At 60.5% G+C, this 17,254-nt stretch overlaps 1 protein-coding gene across 1 annotated transcript; it reads left to right on the top strand.

The window, feature by feature from the left end:
- Nucleotides 1-3,384: 3,384 nt before the first annotated feature.
- Nucleotides 3,385-14,637, top strand: TGM2 (transglutaminase 2). The gene is made up of 13 exons (XM_065032082.1): nt 3,385-3,778; nt 5,822-6,001; nt 8,031-8,273; nt 9,448-9,566; nt 10,313-10,441; nt 10,648-10,828; nt 11,678-11,813; nt 11,890-11,993; nt 12,119-12,358; nt 12,549-12,821; nt 12,971-13,131; nt 13,366-13,502; nt 13,768-14,637. Exons 1-13 carry the CDS (start codon nt 3,769-3,771, stop codon nt 13,922-13,924), a joined length of 2,070 nt encoding a protein of 689 aa, XP_064888154.1. The 5' UTR covers nt 3,385-3,768; the 3' UTR covers nt 13,925-14,637.
- Nucleotides 14,638-17,254: the final 2,617 nt, after the last annotated feature.

Below are 17,254 nucleotides of genomic sequence, written 5' to 3'. Positions count from 1 at the left end.
TGGCTTGGCGTGAGCCAGAGCCCAGCACCGTGTCTGACACCGCTGGCATGTCCCTCCTGCCTGGGCAGCAGGGGACACCCCAAACCTGCAGCCACTGGACACGCCGTGGCTGTGACACCAGAGCACGCTGGACTCCCTGGACCTGCCTGTGGGGCCAGGGGGAAAAACTACTTGCTTTTCCTTGGAAAAGCCACTTCCCCTCCCAAAGGAAAGGCTGCCCGCTCCCTGCACTGCCTGGCCTGGCGGGCAGCTGCCTGGTCCTGCCCGCTGTACCGGGAACAAGAGCCCTTTGTATGGCTCCCCAAGCACTGCGGCAGCGCTGAGCCCAGCTTGCTCAACCACTGGTCCCGTGCCAGAGCTGCCTGCGGCGACCAAAGGCCCCGGCATAGGAGCAATGCCTGTGTAGAGCCAGCTGCTGCCCCTGCCCCAACAGCGGCATGTCCCCATGCCACAGTCACTGGCCCCAGCTCCCCAAGCTGTGGTGCCTATGTGGGTCATGTCTGCCACCGCTGCCAGCCCTCAGCTTGGTCCCTTCCAGGTACGGAGCTATTGGTTTTTCCCCATGATTTTTCAAGTATTTTTCCACACTTACAGATCAGAGCCTCCCTCCAGCTCTGCAGAGTGAAGGACAAGTGCCGTATCCCCTGTGCCAGGATCCCTCCAACCAGCCACAAACACCCCCACTGGCCCCATCATCACCAGCATAAAACACTTTCTCACCCTTTACGCTTTTCCCAAAGTCACATCCCAGCCCTTTCTGGACCCGTCACCCCAGTGTGGAGCCCAGGGCATGGCTGGGACTGTGCCAGGTTCCGGTGAGTGGCTCTGGTGCTGGAGTCACCACGCAAGGGGGGAGCCGTGGTCACCCCAGCTCTGGAGCAGCAGCTCGCGGCTCTGCTACAGCCCTGCTTTGGGGAGCACCCCAGGGCGGGAGGCAGCGCAGGCGAATGGGCAGATCTGTTAAAGCCGGTTGACAACTTCACAGGGCAACTCTGAGGAAGACACTGTCCCTTTTCATGGTGTGTTTATCTGCCGGCACAAGCACCCGAGCCGGGCGGTGCGGGGCTGCAGCCGCCGGCACACACCCAGGACAGCAAACAGCAGCTCTGGACAGGGAGTGACGGTACGGAGGCTTTGAAGCTGCTCCAGCCCCGGGGTGGGTGCGAGGGAAGTCATAGTCCTCTCCTGAACACCTTGAGCAAATGAGGAGTTATTTTGGGCATCCAGCAGTGTAAACACCCTCTTAATGCAACCTTGTCTTACTAAGGAGGGCAAAAATAATGCCACCAGTGTGGTTGGTCTTCCATGTGCAGCATTTTCCAGTGCGTGGGCAGGCAGATGACTCTGCGATATGCAGTGGTGAATGAAGTGGGTACTAAAGATGGAAACAAGGGAGGTTTCCTCTCACTGAGATGCTGGACCAAGCCCAGGGCTCCCAAGTCCCTCACTAACTTTTCACCATGGCTGTGGAGCTGCTGGAAGCCGTGGGCATGGGGCTGTGGGGCAGACGCCACTGTCATATGAAGCCTCAAACGCCATCAAGCGGCATTTCTGACAAAGGTGCCAGTGCAGGGACAGACACTGTCAGTCCTTCCTGCTCTGTGCTTGGCTCGAAAAACAAACAGAAATTGTACAAGTCCCTCCAGCCCAACCAGCACCGCGCATCGCGGTTGGCCTGGCCCTGCGCACCCCAAACATGCTGACACCCCCGTGGTGAGGAATGGCTCCCGCCAGCACGCTGAGCAAGGAAACCCTGGTTTGGATCGCTCTGTGGTGCATAGGGCCATTACGGGCTGTTTGTCATATGTTATCCAACACAAATTAAACACATCCCAGTGCTGGAGCTCGGGCTGTGGGTGCAGCCAGGGTTCATGCAGGGTACAGGAGGAAGAGTGGGCTTGTGCGGGCAGAGCCAGACCTGCAGCCTCCAGCATGAGCCCAAACACACCTGCATATGGCACCGCTGATGGTGGCAGCAGCTCAGGACAGGCATAACATGGCAAAGCTCCCCCCGCTGCCACCTGCACACCCCAGCTTGTGCACACACATGGTGCAGTGTGCATGGCTCCACACAAACCAGCTGCTCCCAGCTGTGCCTCAGTGCGGGTTTGCTGCACCCACTATGACCTCCTTCCCTCCGCCCGCACAGATAGAAAAGGAGGGGGCTTCCCCAGCCACTGCACCAGTTCAGCTCTTCTGCAGCGGACACCGCCTTTCCAGGGCTCCTCTGCTCACTGCCACTTGAGGTGGCACAGGGCACCACTGCTGCAAAATCAGCCCTGTGCCCCCCACAGCAGAGCTGGGGCCCAGCCACACCAGGAAGCCCCAGCTCACGGGGCTTTTCCTGGGTCTTGGGGTGCTCAGACGTTACTGGAATGCTGTCTGTACCAAAAAGACTCTTTGTGGAGCCAGGAGAGGTTGCACGCTTCGCTGCAAACCCTGGCAGTGCAGCACTCCAGCACGCCCAAGCAGAAAGCATTGCCTGCAGCTGGGGGCCCTCGCCAGGGCTGTCATCCAGCTGCAGGACAGGGACAGGGCACACAGGGACACGGGGAGCGCCTAGGACAGCAGGGCTGTACCGGGGACAGACTGTGCACAAGACCTATGGGGTCACCTCGAGTACACCAAGTGACAGACCCCAACCGCTCTGAGGACATCTCCATCCACAAGGTTCTCGTCACCCGCAGCAGTCCTGGAGCAACGCACCAACCACCAAACCTCCTGGGCTTTGCGAAGGGGATGGGGTAAGGTGTCTGGGGGAGCAGGAGGGGACTCATCAGGCTCAGGAAGTTTCCCAGCACACAGCCACCTCCAGCACAGCAGCTGCAGCATCCCACACCGCCAAGGGCCAGACAAAGATGGTTGGCATGGAGCTCCACAAAGAACAGCACCCATCCTTGGTCCTGGTCAGCTCACATCATGTGAAGGAAAAACCGTAACTAAGCGAAGCCTGTTACAGATGTGGAACGTCTCAAGACCTTATTCATCACAAGCCATGATGATCACAAGACCATGGTGGGGGTCTCTGTCCTCTGCCCCTGCCTCTGCCAGGTGGTCCCAAGTGTGGCTGGCATCCCATGGGGCAGGGCAGAGACAGCCAGTGCAGGGGGCAAGGGCTGCCAGGGAAAGCGTCAGTACCTGTTCTGTGCACACCTCCCCATGGCACCGTGCCCCGCAGCAAACACCAAGCTTTTCAGCACATTTTCCCTCCAACAGCAAAGTTTCCAGCACTTTCCCTCTGGCTGCTCTGTTTCAGGGATGGTTACGGGAAAGGGCCTGGCGCTGCAGCCCCACGCAGCTGCGGCCCTCGCCAGAAATGGTCGGGCATGAGATAAGGCACGGGGGAAGAAAACTTTATAAGGAGAAAACATTCCCCAAGTTTCTGGCATCTCGGTGTCAACTGCACAGCCCCTCTCCTCCCCCCAGTATTTTTTTTCCCCTCCTCTTAACCGGCAGCGCCTCAGCCCCTGCCCGGGGGAGGCTCCGGGGGCCGCGCCGGGGGCCGGTCCCGGCGCTTCTGGGGGGAGCTGAAACCCTGTAGGCTTTTTTTTTTTTTTGGGGGGGGGGGGGGGGGGGTTGTTTTAAATAGGTGGAACCGAAACCACTCGGTTTCCTGGAAACTTTGTTTTCCTTTTCTTTCCCTCCGCCGTCCCGGCCGCGGGGGTGTGCGCGGCGCCGTATAAACGGGCCGAGCGGCGGGGCCGAGCGGCGGGGCCGGGCGGGGGAGCAGCACCGGGACAGGCACCAGCACACCCTGGCGCAGGCACCATGGGCGAAGGTAAGACCGCTCGATAGTCCCCGCGTTCCTGGCCCGGGGGGAGCGCGAACCGGCCAGAACCCCCCGCCGACCCAGAGCGCCCCCCCCCGCCCCCGCCGTCGGGGTTCGGCGGCACCCCCAACCGTTCCGCTGCGAGCGGGCTCCGGAACCGTCTGAACGAACCTCAGGGAGAGCAAAGGGCGGCGGGACCGGGAGGGACCGAACGGGACCGGGCAGCGGGGAGCAGGCGGGTCCGGCCAGTCCCTCCGCAGCCACACGCTCCCCTGCCCGCAGCGGCGCCAGGATTCACAGAATGGAGCTCGGTGCTATTTAAAGTTTCAGCGCTCTCAGAGGAGTGTTGACAGCTGGACTAGGAACATGTGCCCACGTCCCAGCCTGCTCTAAGGAGCATTTCTGGGGGCTCAAGCAGAAGCGATGCTGCTGCCCTTCAGAAACCCCTCCACGCAGGTGGCTTTTCAGACTTGCATGAGGGAGCAAAGGCAACCACCACTTCTCACAGAGCTGTCTGCAAAGTCACAGGAACGATGGCTGTGTGATCCCCATGGGGGCACAGCCCTCTAGATGAGACGGCATCGCCCAGCAGCACCACAACACCGATGCCACCGCAGGTCCCTGGTCTGGGCCCTGGCACAGGCACTGCCAGCTCCCAGCATAAAGCTGAGCCGCAACACCCCAGGCAGCACTTGCTCCTGCAGGGCTGTGCCTGGGTCTGCACTGATGTCTGTGCACCCTGGCAGTACTGCAGCCCCCTCCCACCCAGCTCTTGACACCAATCAGTTTGGGAAGAGGCACCTGCACTTTGAAAATCTGCTTTTTGCTAAATCCGCTGAGGGCAGTAACCCTGCATGACTGGAACAGGAGGAGCCCTGGTCCTGCTCTCTTAACACGCTCATTTGCTCCAAGTGTCAGCGAGGTTTGCACTGCACAGGTCACGTGCTGTGTTACAGAGCCGGGACTCTACTTAAAAAGTGGGGGAGGTGATAGGGGAAAGGTGCTTTCTGTGCTCCCCATCGACCTTGCCCTGATTTAGTGGCAGTCCCAGCTGCCTGCAGCAGCTCTCACAGTGCTGTGGGGACTGGTGATGAGTCCAGCTGCCTCCCTGGGAGGAACGGCATGGCCAGGGGAGCTGCAACACACTGACAGCACACCGAGCATCGCCCCTCTGAGCCACCCCAATCGGCACCAAGCTCACTGCATGCTCTCCTGCACTAAACACTTATGCTTATTCTGGCAACTAACCCATCTGGGCAGAACATTCCAGGGTCACTGGCCTTGAGCGATGATGAACGATATCGTATCACCCCAGCGCTGTGCCTGGGGCAATAGGGACGTGGCTGCACCGGCACACAGCCCCACTGCACCGTCACTGGGCAGGGTGGCAGAGCCAAGCAACTGAGCTCAGGGAATCAAACACCCTTTTTGTCACCAGATTTACAGTCAGAGTCTCCAGTTTGTCAGCAGTCATGGGGCAGTAAAGCTGCCTGGAGAGCTGCCCTTGGCCTGGCTGTGGCACAGAACCGTCCCTGGTGTTCTCCACAGTGTCTGCACACAGACAGCAAACCCCAGCCAACAGGCCCCGCGCCTCCCAGAAAACAGAGGTGAGCGCTGGGCTTTGCTCCAGTGCTGGATGCCGTGAGACGCAGACCTGGCACATCTCTGGCAGCACACGGTGCCCCTCCTCTGTGGTGGTACTGTGGCAGGCAGCACCGTGGCACAAGAAATTCGTCACGGTTGGGTTGGGAGGGCAGCGCTTCGCTGTGAGCTTGGCTGCAGGACCCCTGTCCCTGACCCAGCACAGGACGTGCATTCAGCTGCAGAGCCCTCGGGAGGGATGCTCAGAGCCCGGCACAGCCGCAGCACCCAGGATTGCACCGTGCACACCGGGGAGGTTGGAGCAGCCTGGGGAGAGGAGGCTGCCAGCCCCCAGTGCAGAAACCCAAACCCAGGGCTCAGCCTGGGGTAACAGCAACCCCTCCTGCCCGCCAGCGGGGTCTGCCTGCATGGGACATGCAGGGGACAGCTGTACGTCCTCTGCCTCCACAGAGCTGGTACTCGAGACGTGGGACCTGCAGTGCGAGCGCAATGGCCGGGAGCACCGGACGGCGGAGCTGAGTGGGCAGCAGCTGGTGGTGCGGCGGGGCCAGCCCTTCACCATCACCCTGCACTTCTCGGGCCGCGGCTACGAGGAGGGAGTGGACAAACTCGCCTTCAACGTGGAGACCGGTGAGTGTCACCATGCCACGCGCTGTGAGCTGCCCCTGCTCCAGGACTTGTCCTGTGGGTGCTGCACTGAGGGACCTGCCCCGTCTCATGCAGTCCCTGTTCCCCTGTCCCCTCCCAGCAGAGGCTGGTGCTGTGCACAGCTTTTACACCAAAACACAGAGAAAAGGTAGAAACTTGGCTCCATGACAAGAGCTGAACGGAAGCGATAAAGAAATTGAACAAAAAGCTGCCACTACCTCTGCCATCCCCTCCTCCCCATGGCCGAGCCAGACTCGGGCTGTGCCAGAGCCGCCGGCTCACCGGGAAGTGTCATGGCTGCAGCCAGGGAACCCGCCCGAGTCTCCTTCCTTCTGAGAAACATCAACAACGAATCCTTCCAGCCAGGGGGTGTCACATACTCCTGCCGAGGGGCTTTTTCTCCAACCACCCCTGCCCTGTCGCTCAGATATCCCCAGAGCAAGGTCTGCTCCAGGAACACAAACCCTGGAGAAGGGAACATCCCCACTGAGCCTCCCCAGCACACAGCCCTTGTGTGACTCCCGACCAGTGCCGGAGCCAGCACATGGGAACTGGGCTCAGCCTCCGACAGGTCCCTGCGGCTCCCATGGCTCCTGCTGCTGCCACCCTGGTGAGAGCTCGCGGGGGCAGTGGGGACAGGGACATTGGTCCCATGGCTGGAGCCCAGTGCGGCCGCCACGCCGGGGATCAGCCCTGGCCAGCTCAGAGCAAAGGGAGAGGAAACTCTTGGGCAAAAGTTATTTTGGGGCTGCAGCATCCTGCTGAGTCAACCAGGCCAGAGCTCAAAGTTAAACTTCACCCGAGTTTCCTCACGGCATAAAATGCTCTTTTTTTCCCTAAAAAGCTCCAATCCCGCCATGCGGTGATGAACACAAACCCAGCACCCCTCAGCTTCGCCCTAAACTGGCAGCTCCCCATTCCAAGCAGCCGTGGGGGGTCCTGTCCACCACCCAAACCCACTGGTTCATACGAGGTCTCGCTGTGTCCTGGGGCATGGGTTGGTTGTGCAATTGAGGAGCAGCCCCATCAGGACTGCCAGACCTGTCCCCAGGACACCGGGGCCATGTGACACCTCCCACGGGAGAGGGGACGGCTCCATGCAAAAATAGAGCAGGCGTGTTTGAAGAGCCCTGCTCAGGCGCCTGGGGCGCAGGGGTGCTGCGTGCTTTGCAGGCAGGGGGAGAAGGCTCCCATGGCTGCCTGTCCCCACGGCCACGCCAGGCTGGCCCTTGCCAGAAAAACACGGTTACCTCAGCCCGTTCTCCTCAGAAGGACAGAGCGGAGAAACTGTGTCACTCTGATGAGTTCATGAGTATTTCTGGTGACTCGCCTGGCGTCCTGCCCACGCTTCGGGCAGGGGACCAGCCCCAGGCTGCGGTCCCAGGGGAGTGAATGGCAGCACCGCTGCACCGGCTGCCGGCCCCACACAGGCAGCGGCATCACCACAGAGCCACACTCAGCGTCCCCGAGGAGCAGAGTCGGGAGCCAGCTGGGCGCAGGTGGCTGGCGCAGCCGCACGCTCGGCCGGGATCACACTGTCCTGGGCTCACACAGCCACTGATGTAATGGCCAGTGCTGGGATGTTTGCAGCAACGCCCAAGGCTGTGCACACACAGTGGGGCTCCCACTGAGAGCACCCCAGCTGTGCCGGGACACCCACACTGAGGAGCGTGTGGGCACAGGGACCTATTGGCTCTGCTCCGAGCCACGAATTTTTCGGGTGAGAGGAGGAGATGTGGTCCTGGGGTGCACACGGGGTCAGCACCTGCTCCACTCTCCTGCAGGGCGAGTCTCTCCTTTCTGCCCCTTCCCAAAGAGCGAGGGACACGCCTGAGCTCCCCACAGCCAGGCTACCCTGCACCCTGACAAACAGCCAACGCTCCCGGGCTGCAGAAGGTCCAGGCAGCCACCGCAGGGCAGGGGACACTTGTGGGGCAGGTCCCCCGGGTGCAGCCCCCACAGCGTGGGGCTCCCCAGGCCCCCCCGAGAGCTGACGTGCTCCTCTTTGCAGGGCCCTGCCCCATCGAGACATCAGGAACCAGGTCCCACTTTGCTGTGACCGACTTCCCAGAGGAATCGAGCTGGAGTGCCGTGATCCAGCAGCAGGATGGGGACTCGCTCTCTGTCTCACTCTGCTCCCCTCCCAGTGCCCGCATCGGCCGCTACCACCTGACGCTGGAGACCTCCACCGGCTACCAGGGCTCCAGCTGCCACCTCGGGGACTTCGTCCTGCTCTTTAATGCCTGGCACCCAGGTGAGGTTGTCACCTCCCGACAGCAGGGTTTCCAGTAAGGGAGGCACAAGCTGCCCCCAGGTCTCACCCCATTGCAGACCCTAGTGCCCCAGTCCTGACCCAAGCTCAGGTCTCAGTAGAAATCCCCACTTTGTTCCACCTCCACGTGGTCCCCATAGCAGGTTGGGGCCATGAGCACTATCCTGCACCCCCAGGACACACACAGCCCCTTTGCAACCCCCCCCAAACACCCTGTACCCCACCCAGCTGTCCCCACCACACAGTGCCCACAGAGCTCACCTCTGTAGTACAGACATGAAGCCCTGGGCAGCCCCTGACAGCAGCTCCCAGCCAGGCAGCACTCAGAGGAAAAGCCTCTAATTGTCCCTAATTAGTTGCCCCTAATTAATTGCCCCACCTGGCCCAGCCCTGCCCACCCCCAGGAACTGGCCACAGGCTCAGGGACGGGCCTGGGGTGCTCCCAGGAGTGTCACTGTCCTGCTGAAATTTGGGCAGCCAACACAGGAAGGGGTTCAGTGCTGGGAGTTTAATGACACTGGGCAAGCACCAGCTGGGATTTTCATCTCTCCCCATCCTCCCTCTGCCTGAGGAGCAGCCCAAGCTGCCCCGCTCCCCCCGGTCCTGGAACAGCCGGTTTCCTGAATCCCAAACACTCGAGCTGGCTCCGCTGAGATAAGGGGCTTTAGGAAGCTCTGCTTGCCTGGGCTGTGCTGAGCGCTGGCGCTGAGGATGTATGTGTTGGGCTTTTTTCTGAAAACTTTTCCAGTACATAGTGATTTTTCCAGCAGTAACTGCTGCGCGAACAAAACCGTCTCAGCTGCGCTTTCAGCCACGCTCAGAGTTCCCACCGCTCGCTTCTCTCACCAGGGAGGTTTCCCTCCTGGGAAAAGACCCGACTCCATAAAACAAAAGCGAGGAAAGAGAGAAATGAGAACGAATAGAAAACAAAACCACAAGCCCACTGAAACTTTCCCATCAGCTCCAATCAAACTGGGTTGAAATTCTCCAGCAGCTTTTTGAAGCGGGAGCAGATCCAGCCCCTGGTGCCTTGTTTCTCCCCAGATTCAGCACTGCCTGGCACAGCCTGGGGAGGGGGAGCCCAGAGCAGGGCCACGGAGCTGGGGCACGTGGGGCAGAGCCGTGTCCCCGTCCCCATCTCTCGCTGTCCATGCAGAGGACACAGTTTTCCTCCGAGATGAGGACGAGCGTGGGGAGTACGTGCTGGCTCAGCAGGGGCTCATCTACCAGGGTGCCTGCGAATACATCACCTCCACCCCCTGGAACTTCGGCCAGGTGAGGGGGACACAGCCCCAGGACCCCCGGGTGAGCCCAGCCCTGTCACTGAGGGCATGGGGGCTGCTGCCACTTGTGTATCCCCAAAAGAATGCCCCAAATGCAGCCAGCACCCCGGGCAGGGTCTGCCCCCCATGCGCTGTTGTGGGACAGACAAACCAGGGTCCCTTTGCTGAGAGGGGAGCGGGTGACAGCGCAGGGCAGAGCGAGGGGATGTTCCTGATGGCTCAGGGGGCCCTGGGGCCACATGTTCCTAATCAGGGTGACCACGCTGTGCTGGGAGCTGGCACCGATAACGTGCTCCCTGGCGCCGTGCCAGTTGTGCTGATAAGGCAGCGTCCGCACCCCAGCTGCAGCGCCCATGGCCACGCTGGGGGGACCCGGCCACCCTCTGAGCTCTGGGCTGTCCTGGGGGCTGTGGGGCGGGTGGGTGCGGGGGTGCCCGTGACCCTGCAGGATCCTCAATTCAGGGAAGTGGCGTGACTCACCAGTGATGGGAAATCAGTGGTTTTCCTGGAGGTCGGGTCCTGACCCCGCATGGCGGCAGCTGCAGGATCCAGCCCCTCGTCATGGCGGCACAAACCGGGGAAAGTCACCCAGGGGGGTGCTGGCTTGGGGAGGGAACCCCAGGGATGTGTGACCCCCCCATGCCTTGCAGCTTTTCTTCCAGGGCACCATGGTGATCAGGGAGGGGGAATAGAGACAGGGGAGCCCTCATGCAGCTTTTTTTCCCCCCCTCACACCAGTTCGAGGACGACATCTTGTCCATCTGCCTCAAGCTGCTGGACACAAACCCCAAATTCCTGAGGGACCAGAACCGGGATTGCTCCCGCCGCAATGATCCCGTGTACATCGGACGGGTGGTGAGCGCCATGGTGAGTCCCACATGCCGGGATACGGGCGGATGCGGTGCGAGATGGCACTGGGATGCATGCGTCCGCCTGCATCCCAGTGAGCTCTTGTGTTGCTCCAGGATGTCACACAGAGGTGACATGAGCTGGAGGATGGCACTTTTCCTCCCTCGCCAGCCTCCCCGTGCCCATCCATCCATCCATCACAGCCCCTGTTTGTGGTGCCACAGGTCAATTGTAACGACGAGGACCGGGGGGTGCTGGCGGGGCGATGGGACAACTGCTATGAGGACGGGACGAGCCCCATGGCCTGGATCGGGAGCGTGGATATTCTCAAGAGGTGGCAGAAATTTGGGTGTCAGCCGGTCAAGTATGGCCAGTGCTGGGTCTTCGCTGCCGTGGCGTGTACTGGTGAGAGCAGACATGTCCTGTGTCCCCATCCTCGTAAGACAGGGTCACACATGTCCCCCCTATCTCCCACTCAGTCCCTGTGCTGCAGCAGGGGGGAACCGCTGGGGCTGATTGCAATCAGCAGCACTGATTGCTTAGCAATAAAGCTCTCTGCTATTCTGCTGTGTCAGGAAACGGGAGGGGAAAAATGGCAGAAAAAGGGCTCTGGCTTTTCAATTAGCACTGGGCAGAGGGGGGAGGGCTGAGCTCAGGCACAGAAGGAAGGTGGCTTTAAGGTCAAGTTTGCAATAAAGTAATGAATCCACTGAGATCAAAATAATTTCAGTGCCACTGAGGCAGTCAGGCTGGGGCAAAAGAGGAAAAAATTCCAGGCTCGCTGCTGTTCTGTGCACACACACACACACGCGCCTTGGCTGGGTTGTGAGCGCGTGTGCATTTATATGTCACAGATATATGAGATCCTTTTTAGAGGAGAGAAATAACAGAAAACTAAAGTGGATTTTCTGCGACTTTCAGAAGTTTATAGCCTGCCTTTGAAGCGTTCTAACTGCCTCCCTTTTCCCCGGGGAGCTCTGCTCGCAGTAAAAGGCAGCTGGGAGATTAAATGAGAGGTTGCAGCGTGCTGCTGCCCGCGTACTCCCTCAAAAGCTCTCGCAGCCACTTCTGTGCCTTTTTTCTCCTGCAATATCAAACCCGACAGGCTGGCGGTGCCGCTGCCACCTGCCTGGCCCGCAGTGCCGCAGGGACCGGCTGGGGCCCCGTCCCCGGCACTGCTTTGGGGAGAGGGACGAGGTGTGCAGACTGGGACCCCCCTGCGCAGGGACCCCCTCACCCTGCCCTGTCCCCCAGTCCTGCGCTGCCTGGGCATCCCCAGCCGGGTGGTCACCAACTACAACTCTGCCCACGACACCAACGGCAACCTGGTCATCGACCGCTACCTCAGTGAGACGGGGGAGGAGGAGCGGCGCTCCCGGGACATGATCTGGTGAGCAGACCTCCAGGCAGCCTCTGCCCCTCCCCAGCCACCCCCGGGAGCTCCCATGTCCTGATTCCATTTGCAGGAACTTCCACTGCTGGGTGGAATCCTGGATGGCCCGTCCAGACCTGGCGCCCGGCTATGATGGGTGGCAGGCGCTGGACCCAACACCCCAGGAGAAGAGCGAAGGTACAGTGTGTACTGGGGGGCTGCTCCTTTCCCCCCAGCACCGCAGGGTCTCCCCCTGCCACAACAGTGTCTTGTCCCTGTGGCACCCAAACCCTGGGCGGTGACAGCGGCTCCGCTCTCCGCAGGGGTTTTCTGCTGCGGGCCAGCCCCCGTCAGAGCCATCAGGGAGGGCGACCTGCAGCTGCGGTATGACGTCCCCTTCGTCTTCGCGGAGGTGAACGCGGACGTGGTGTACTGGGTGGTGCGGCAGGATGGGTCACAGAAGAAGAGCACCCACTCCTCAGTCGTGGGCAAGAACATCAGCACCAAGAGCGTGGGCAGGGACAGCAGGGAGGACATCACCCACACATACAAGTACCCCGAGGGTACGTCACACACACCTACAAGTACCCCGAGGGTTTGGGGCAAGGAGGGATTGGCTTTTGGAAAACAGAGTGGGGAAATGATTGATTAATGCAGCAACTGCACCGGGAGGTCTCCAGGGACCGGGGCAGAGCATCCTGGACCATGTGTCCCAGTGCCGCTCTGGGAACCCCAGTTTTCTGTGAACTACAGGGTCTGAAAAGGAGCGAGAAGTGTTTGCGAAGGCAGAACATGAGAAGAGCTCCCTCAGGGAGGAGGACGAGGGGCTGCACCTCCGGATTAAGCTGTCGGAGGGTGCAAACAATGGCTGCGACTTCGACGTCTTTGCCGTCATCACCAACAACACGGACACGGAGCGGGTCTGCCGGCTGATGCTCTGTGCCCGCACCGCCAGCTACAGCGGCAGCGTCGGGCCCCAGTGCGGCATGAAGGACCTGCTGAACGTTGCCCTCGAGCCCCGGGCCGGTGAGAGACCCCCGGCAGCCGCGGGGACAGGACATGTGGTGTGGCTGGGGTCGGGGCTGTGGTTCACCCGTGTTCAGCTCTATCTGGGGTCTGCAGTGGGGGCTGGTTGGGGAGGGGGCAGCCCTGACCCCTTCTGCCTCCCCCGCCAGAGAAGCGTGTGCCCCTGCGGATCCTGTATGAGAAATATGGGGAGAGCCTGACCCCGGACAACATCATCAAGGTGGTGGCTCTCCTGACCGAGTACCAGACGGGTGACGTGCTCGTGGCTGTCAGGGACGTCTACATCCAGAATCCGCAGATCAAGATCAGGGTAAGGGCTCAGTGCTTTGTTCCAAGCGGGTTTGGTGGGACATTTCCCATTCACAGGGGGTTGCTGCCGTCACCCTGGGGATTTGTCCCCACCACGGCAGGGTCCTGTGTCACGGAGTAGGGCTGCATCCCCGGGGACCTGCATCCCCAAGGACTGCTTTGGCCCCCCAGGCTTGGGGAGCACCACAGCTCCCAGGCAGAGTGGTGCTGGGGGTCCAACCCCTCCTGCTTGCAGGTTTTAGGGGAGCCGATGCAGCAGCGGAAGCTGGTGGCGGAGATCAGCCTGGTGAACCCCCTGGGAGCCCCCCTGAACAACTGCGTGTTCGTGGTGGAGGGCGCCGGCCTCACCGAGGGGCAGCAGATCAAGGAGCTGTAAGAGCTTTTCCTCCCTCCGCCCAGCTGGGCCTTTGGGAATGGGGCAGGTTTTTGTACCGGAGCCCCCCGGGGGGACAACCATGGGGCCCAGCTCCACCATAGGCACAGTGGGAGCCGCAGGTGGCCTGGTTCCCATGGGGCGTGGGGGCTCGGAAAGGGGGGGTCCTGCTTCCCAGCACAGTCCCACAGCACCGCGGGCACAGGGGGGGTGATGGGTCACTGGGAGGGACCCCAGCCACCCCCTGACCTCCTGTCCCCACAGCGAGGAGCCCGTGGAGCCGCAGGCAGAGGCCAAGGTCAGGCTGGACTTGGTGCCACGCCAAGCAGGGCTGCACAAGCTCATGGTGGACTTCGAGAGCGACAAGCTGACAGGGGTGAAGGGCTATCGCAACGTCATCATCGCGCCCCAGCCCAAGTGAGGGGCCCCGCCTCCCACAGACACCCTGCGTCCCTTCTGCCCGGGTCGCGTGGCCCCTGCTCGCTTTAGCCCAGGATGGTCCCCGCGGCACGTAAAGGACGTTGCCAAAGCCCAGCCTGACCCAGCATGGCAGCCGCAGTGCCGGCTCCTCCCCAGAGTGCTCGGTGCTGCAGGAGAGATGTGACGGAGCAGAGACAGGAGGGGGCCGGGGGTATCGGAGCTCCCCAGGCAGCCGCTCACTTTGCTGCCTTTCCCTCACCCATGGGTGGAACCGTCCCTGTCCTGCCGGTCACCCAGCATGAGACCCACAGGGACCCCTGCACCCCGCAGGGACCCCCGCACCCCACACAGCCTCCCCCCTGCAGCACCGACAGCCCCGGGCCACAGAGCAGATCCCATGAACCAAAGAGCAGAACAGCCTTCTCCTGCACGGGTCGCACCTCTGCCACGCTCACACCTGAACGCAACGCACTAGAGAAAAGATTGTATACTGTGAGGACAAAGCTTTGTATATGCTATATACATATATAACAAATTATTTATAGCTATATAAATGCATACCGCATATAACCCTACTGCATAGGTAAAGCCGGGTATTTGCTTTAATAACCGTCCCTGTCACTGCAATCACTACAGTGAGGGATGGGATGTACCTTGACATGAATTAACTATGCAAGCACTGAATAAAACCTCTATTTTTCACTTTTAAAGCCATCCCAGCTCTTCCTGAGTGTCTCTTCCCGACAGAGGCACCGGCAGCTCCTCACCCAGTGCCCAAGCGGGTGGGGGGCAGGTTCGCCCCCAGCCCAGCTCCCCTGGCCCCACAGCACAGCTTGGCAGCACCCACGGCACCGGTAAAACCTGCACCAGCCCCAGGGGCTCACAGCCGTGCCAGGCGCTCCCGGTGCATCTCTCCCACAGCAGAACCACATGGTGCTGCGATGGCACCGAGGACAGGAGGGAAAACCCACGTGGAGAATTAAACACACAGATTTTGCACACCCAGACTCTACCCAGGGCTGCCCACCGGCTGCCAGTGCAGCCACAGAAACACAAACCAGCACCCGAAGCACCAAAACCCAACCCAGGAGCATGGGAAAGGGGGGCTGAGTGTGGGGGTGTCTCAGGCCTGGAGGGGGTCAAGGTGCTGCTGAGGATAAACGCTTCCCACACCAGACACAGCCCTGCCGCTTCCTCCCAGAAACATGGTGGGAGGTCCCTGCCCCTGTTAAACACCAGAGAAACCAGCACAGGACTGGTGTATGCGGCAGACAGGGCTCCCCACCCCACAGCAGCCCTGTCCCAGGCACTGCAGTGCCCAAGGGGTTAATGCTGGACCCGGCGCTGGGTCTGTCGGGAACATTCCTCAGCCCAGCGATGATGTACGGCCGGCTGGAGCATTTGTTACCCGGCTCTGCTGAGCCAGGCTTCCAGCTGCTCAGCGCCGGGTTAAAAATAACAGCAGCTCCTCTGGTTCGAAGCTGGGTCCTGATAAAATAAACATTAGCGCAGCTATTTCTGAAGGTCACTCCATCCATCTGAGGCTCGGCAGCGCACGGCGGCTCCGACGAGAAACCAGCTCGAACACTCCACTCAGGGTTTGCATCTTTGGGGCTGGTTCCCTGCCCATCCCCAGCAACCAGCACCCCCTGGCAGAGTGCAGGGCCCACGGGCCTTTGCCCCACTCACCTGCTCGGTGGCCCGTGAAGGACCACGAGGATGCTGTGAACAGTGACAGTGACGTGGGGCCTTGCCAGAGCAGAACCGGCCCCGCTGGTGCCGCAGCTCAGGGACAGGTTCCCTGTGCACACACCGATCCCCGAACCTGCCCCGTGCTACAGCTGCCAGGCTCTTCGGCACTTGTGCAACAAACTGTAAATTAAATATTTACAGCATCCATTGCACGGGATAATGTGTAATTCAGCATTAAGCCAAGTGTGGAGAAACGTGAGGCTGTTTCCGTGCAGAGAGGTGATTAATACATCTCGGCTCACCAGAGGTGCTGACTTGCCAAGAAGTGACTGCAAACTCATTTTAGACTTGAGGACCTTTAACTTACCTTCATTGACAGATTGAGAGCAGAACAAACTCCTATAAATCAGAGCGTGCACAAGGACAATTCTCAGAGAGATTCTGGGTTTTCCCCAGTGCTGCCGGCACTGAGGCTGATCAGCACGGAACAGACCTGCTGGAAGCCACTCCATCTCTCAAGACAAATATTAAGTTTCTGTCGCCCAAGAGCATCAGAAAAACTGTGAAGACACACGGTTTCAGGTGAGAAGAATTTTTCATAGTTAACTCTGTGCCAGAAAATACATGAGGCAGATGCAGGGAGAACTTAACTGGGCGTACTATTTAAATACACTCTTTAGCCTCTGTTTCTCGGACAGCACACAGAACATCTCAAACCCCTGGTTTGATGACTGCAGCAGAGCAGATGATTGTCAGCTGCTGCAGCAACCAGCGTGGCACATGTCCCAGCACCCACTGGAACGGCTGCTCCACCGATGGACGCGGCAAAGCCGGGCAGGTCAGTGACAGCGGGGATGCTGAGCGCGGGGTGCAGGGGATGGCCCTGCGCTGCCGCTCTCCTCCAGTGAAGTCCCCAACCTCATCCCCCCCTCACATCACTGTCACCTGCCCCAGCTGTGTGACAGCCACCAGCACCAGCCCCTCCCCAGGGGCCGTGGCCGCTCCGCAGCAGAAGCCTCTGCAGTCTGGGCCAGCAGAACCACAGAATGTGATTCACACGGAACGAGATCCCTCTGCTCCCGCACACGCCGGGGCCTGGGAGGGCTCAGCCTCTACCGAACTCTTGCTAAAAGGTGCCATGTGAAAGCCCTGCTGAAAACACAAATAAAGACACTATTTTCTACCGATTCCTGCAAGAAGCAGGAGAAGGGAAAGACAGCAGCTCTAGAAGCCACGAAGGCACCATGGTTGTGATTCACACCCTCTCCTCTCCATCCTTGTTCCACCAGACCTGGCCATTCACCAGATAACCCCTCAAATAAGCAGATTTGTGTCTTGGACTCTGCAGAGTATCCTGAGTTGAACTCACTCAGTCCCGTGTGCCCCAGGTCCTCCCACCGCAAATCCAGCCTGCGGGGTGTAAAACCTCCAGCTTTGGTTCTCCTTCCCAAACCAGGTCCTGCCCCAGCCCAACACCCGCCCCGGCACCTCCTGCCCCGTGGACTTTGCACCAGGGACAGACAAACTGCCGCAGTGGGGCTGCAGAGCAGGGGGAGCAGCGTCCAGCGGCCCCTGGGACTGCAGGGAACAGCAAACCCGGAGCGACAGCTGCGCTGGGACAAACCAGTGAGACCGCTGC

Source organism: Columba livia, chromosome 16 (genome assembly GCF_036013475.1).
Source record: "Columba livia isolate bColLiv1 breed racing homer chromosome 16, bColLiv1.pat.W.v2, whole genome shotgun sequence".
In the NCBI taxonomy this organism is placed as follows: Eukaryota; Metazoa; Chordata; class Aves; order Columbiformes; family Columbidae; genus Columba; species Columba livia.
This window is presented reverse-complemented; position numbering and strand designations above follow the sequence as displayed.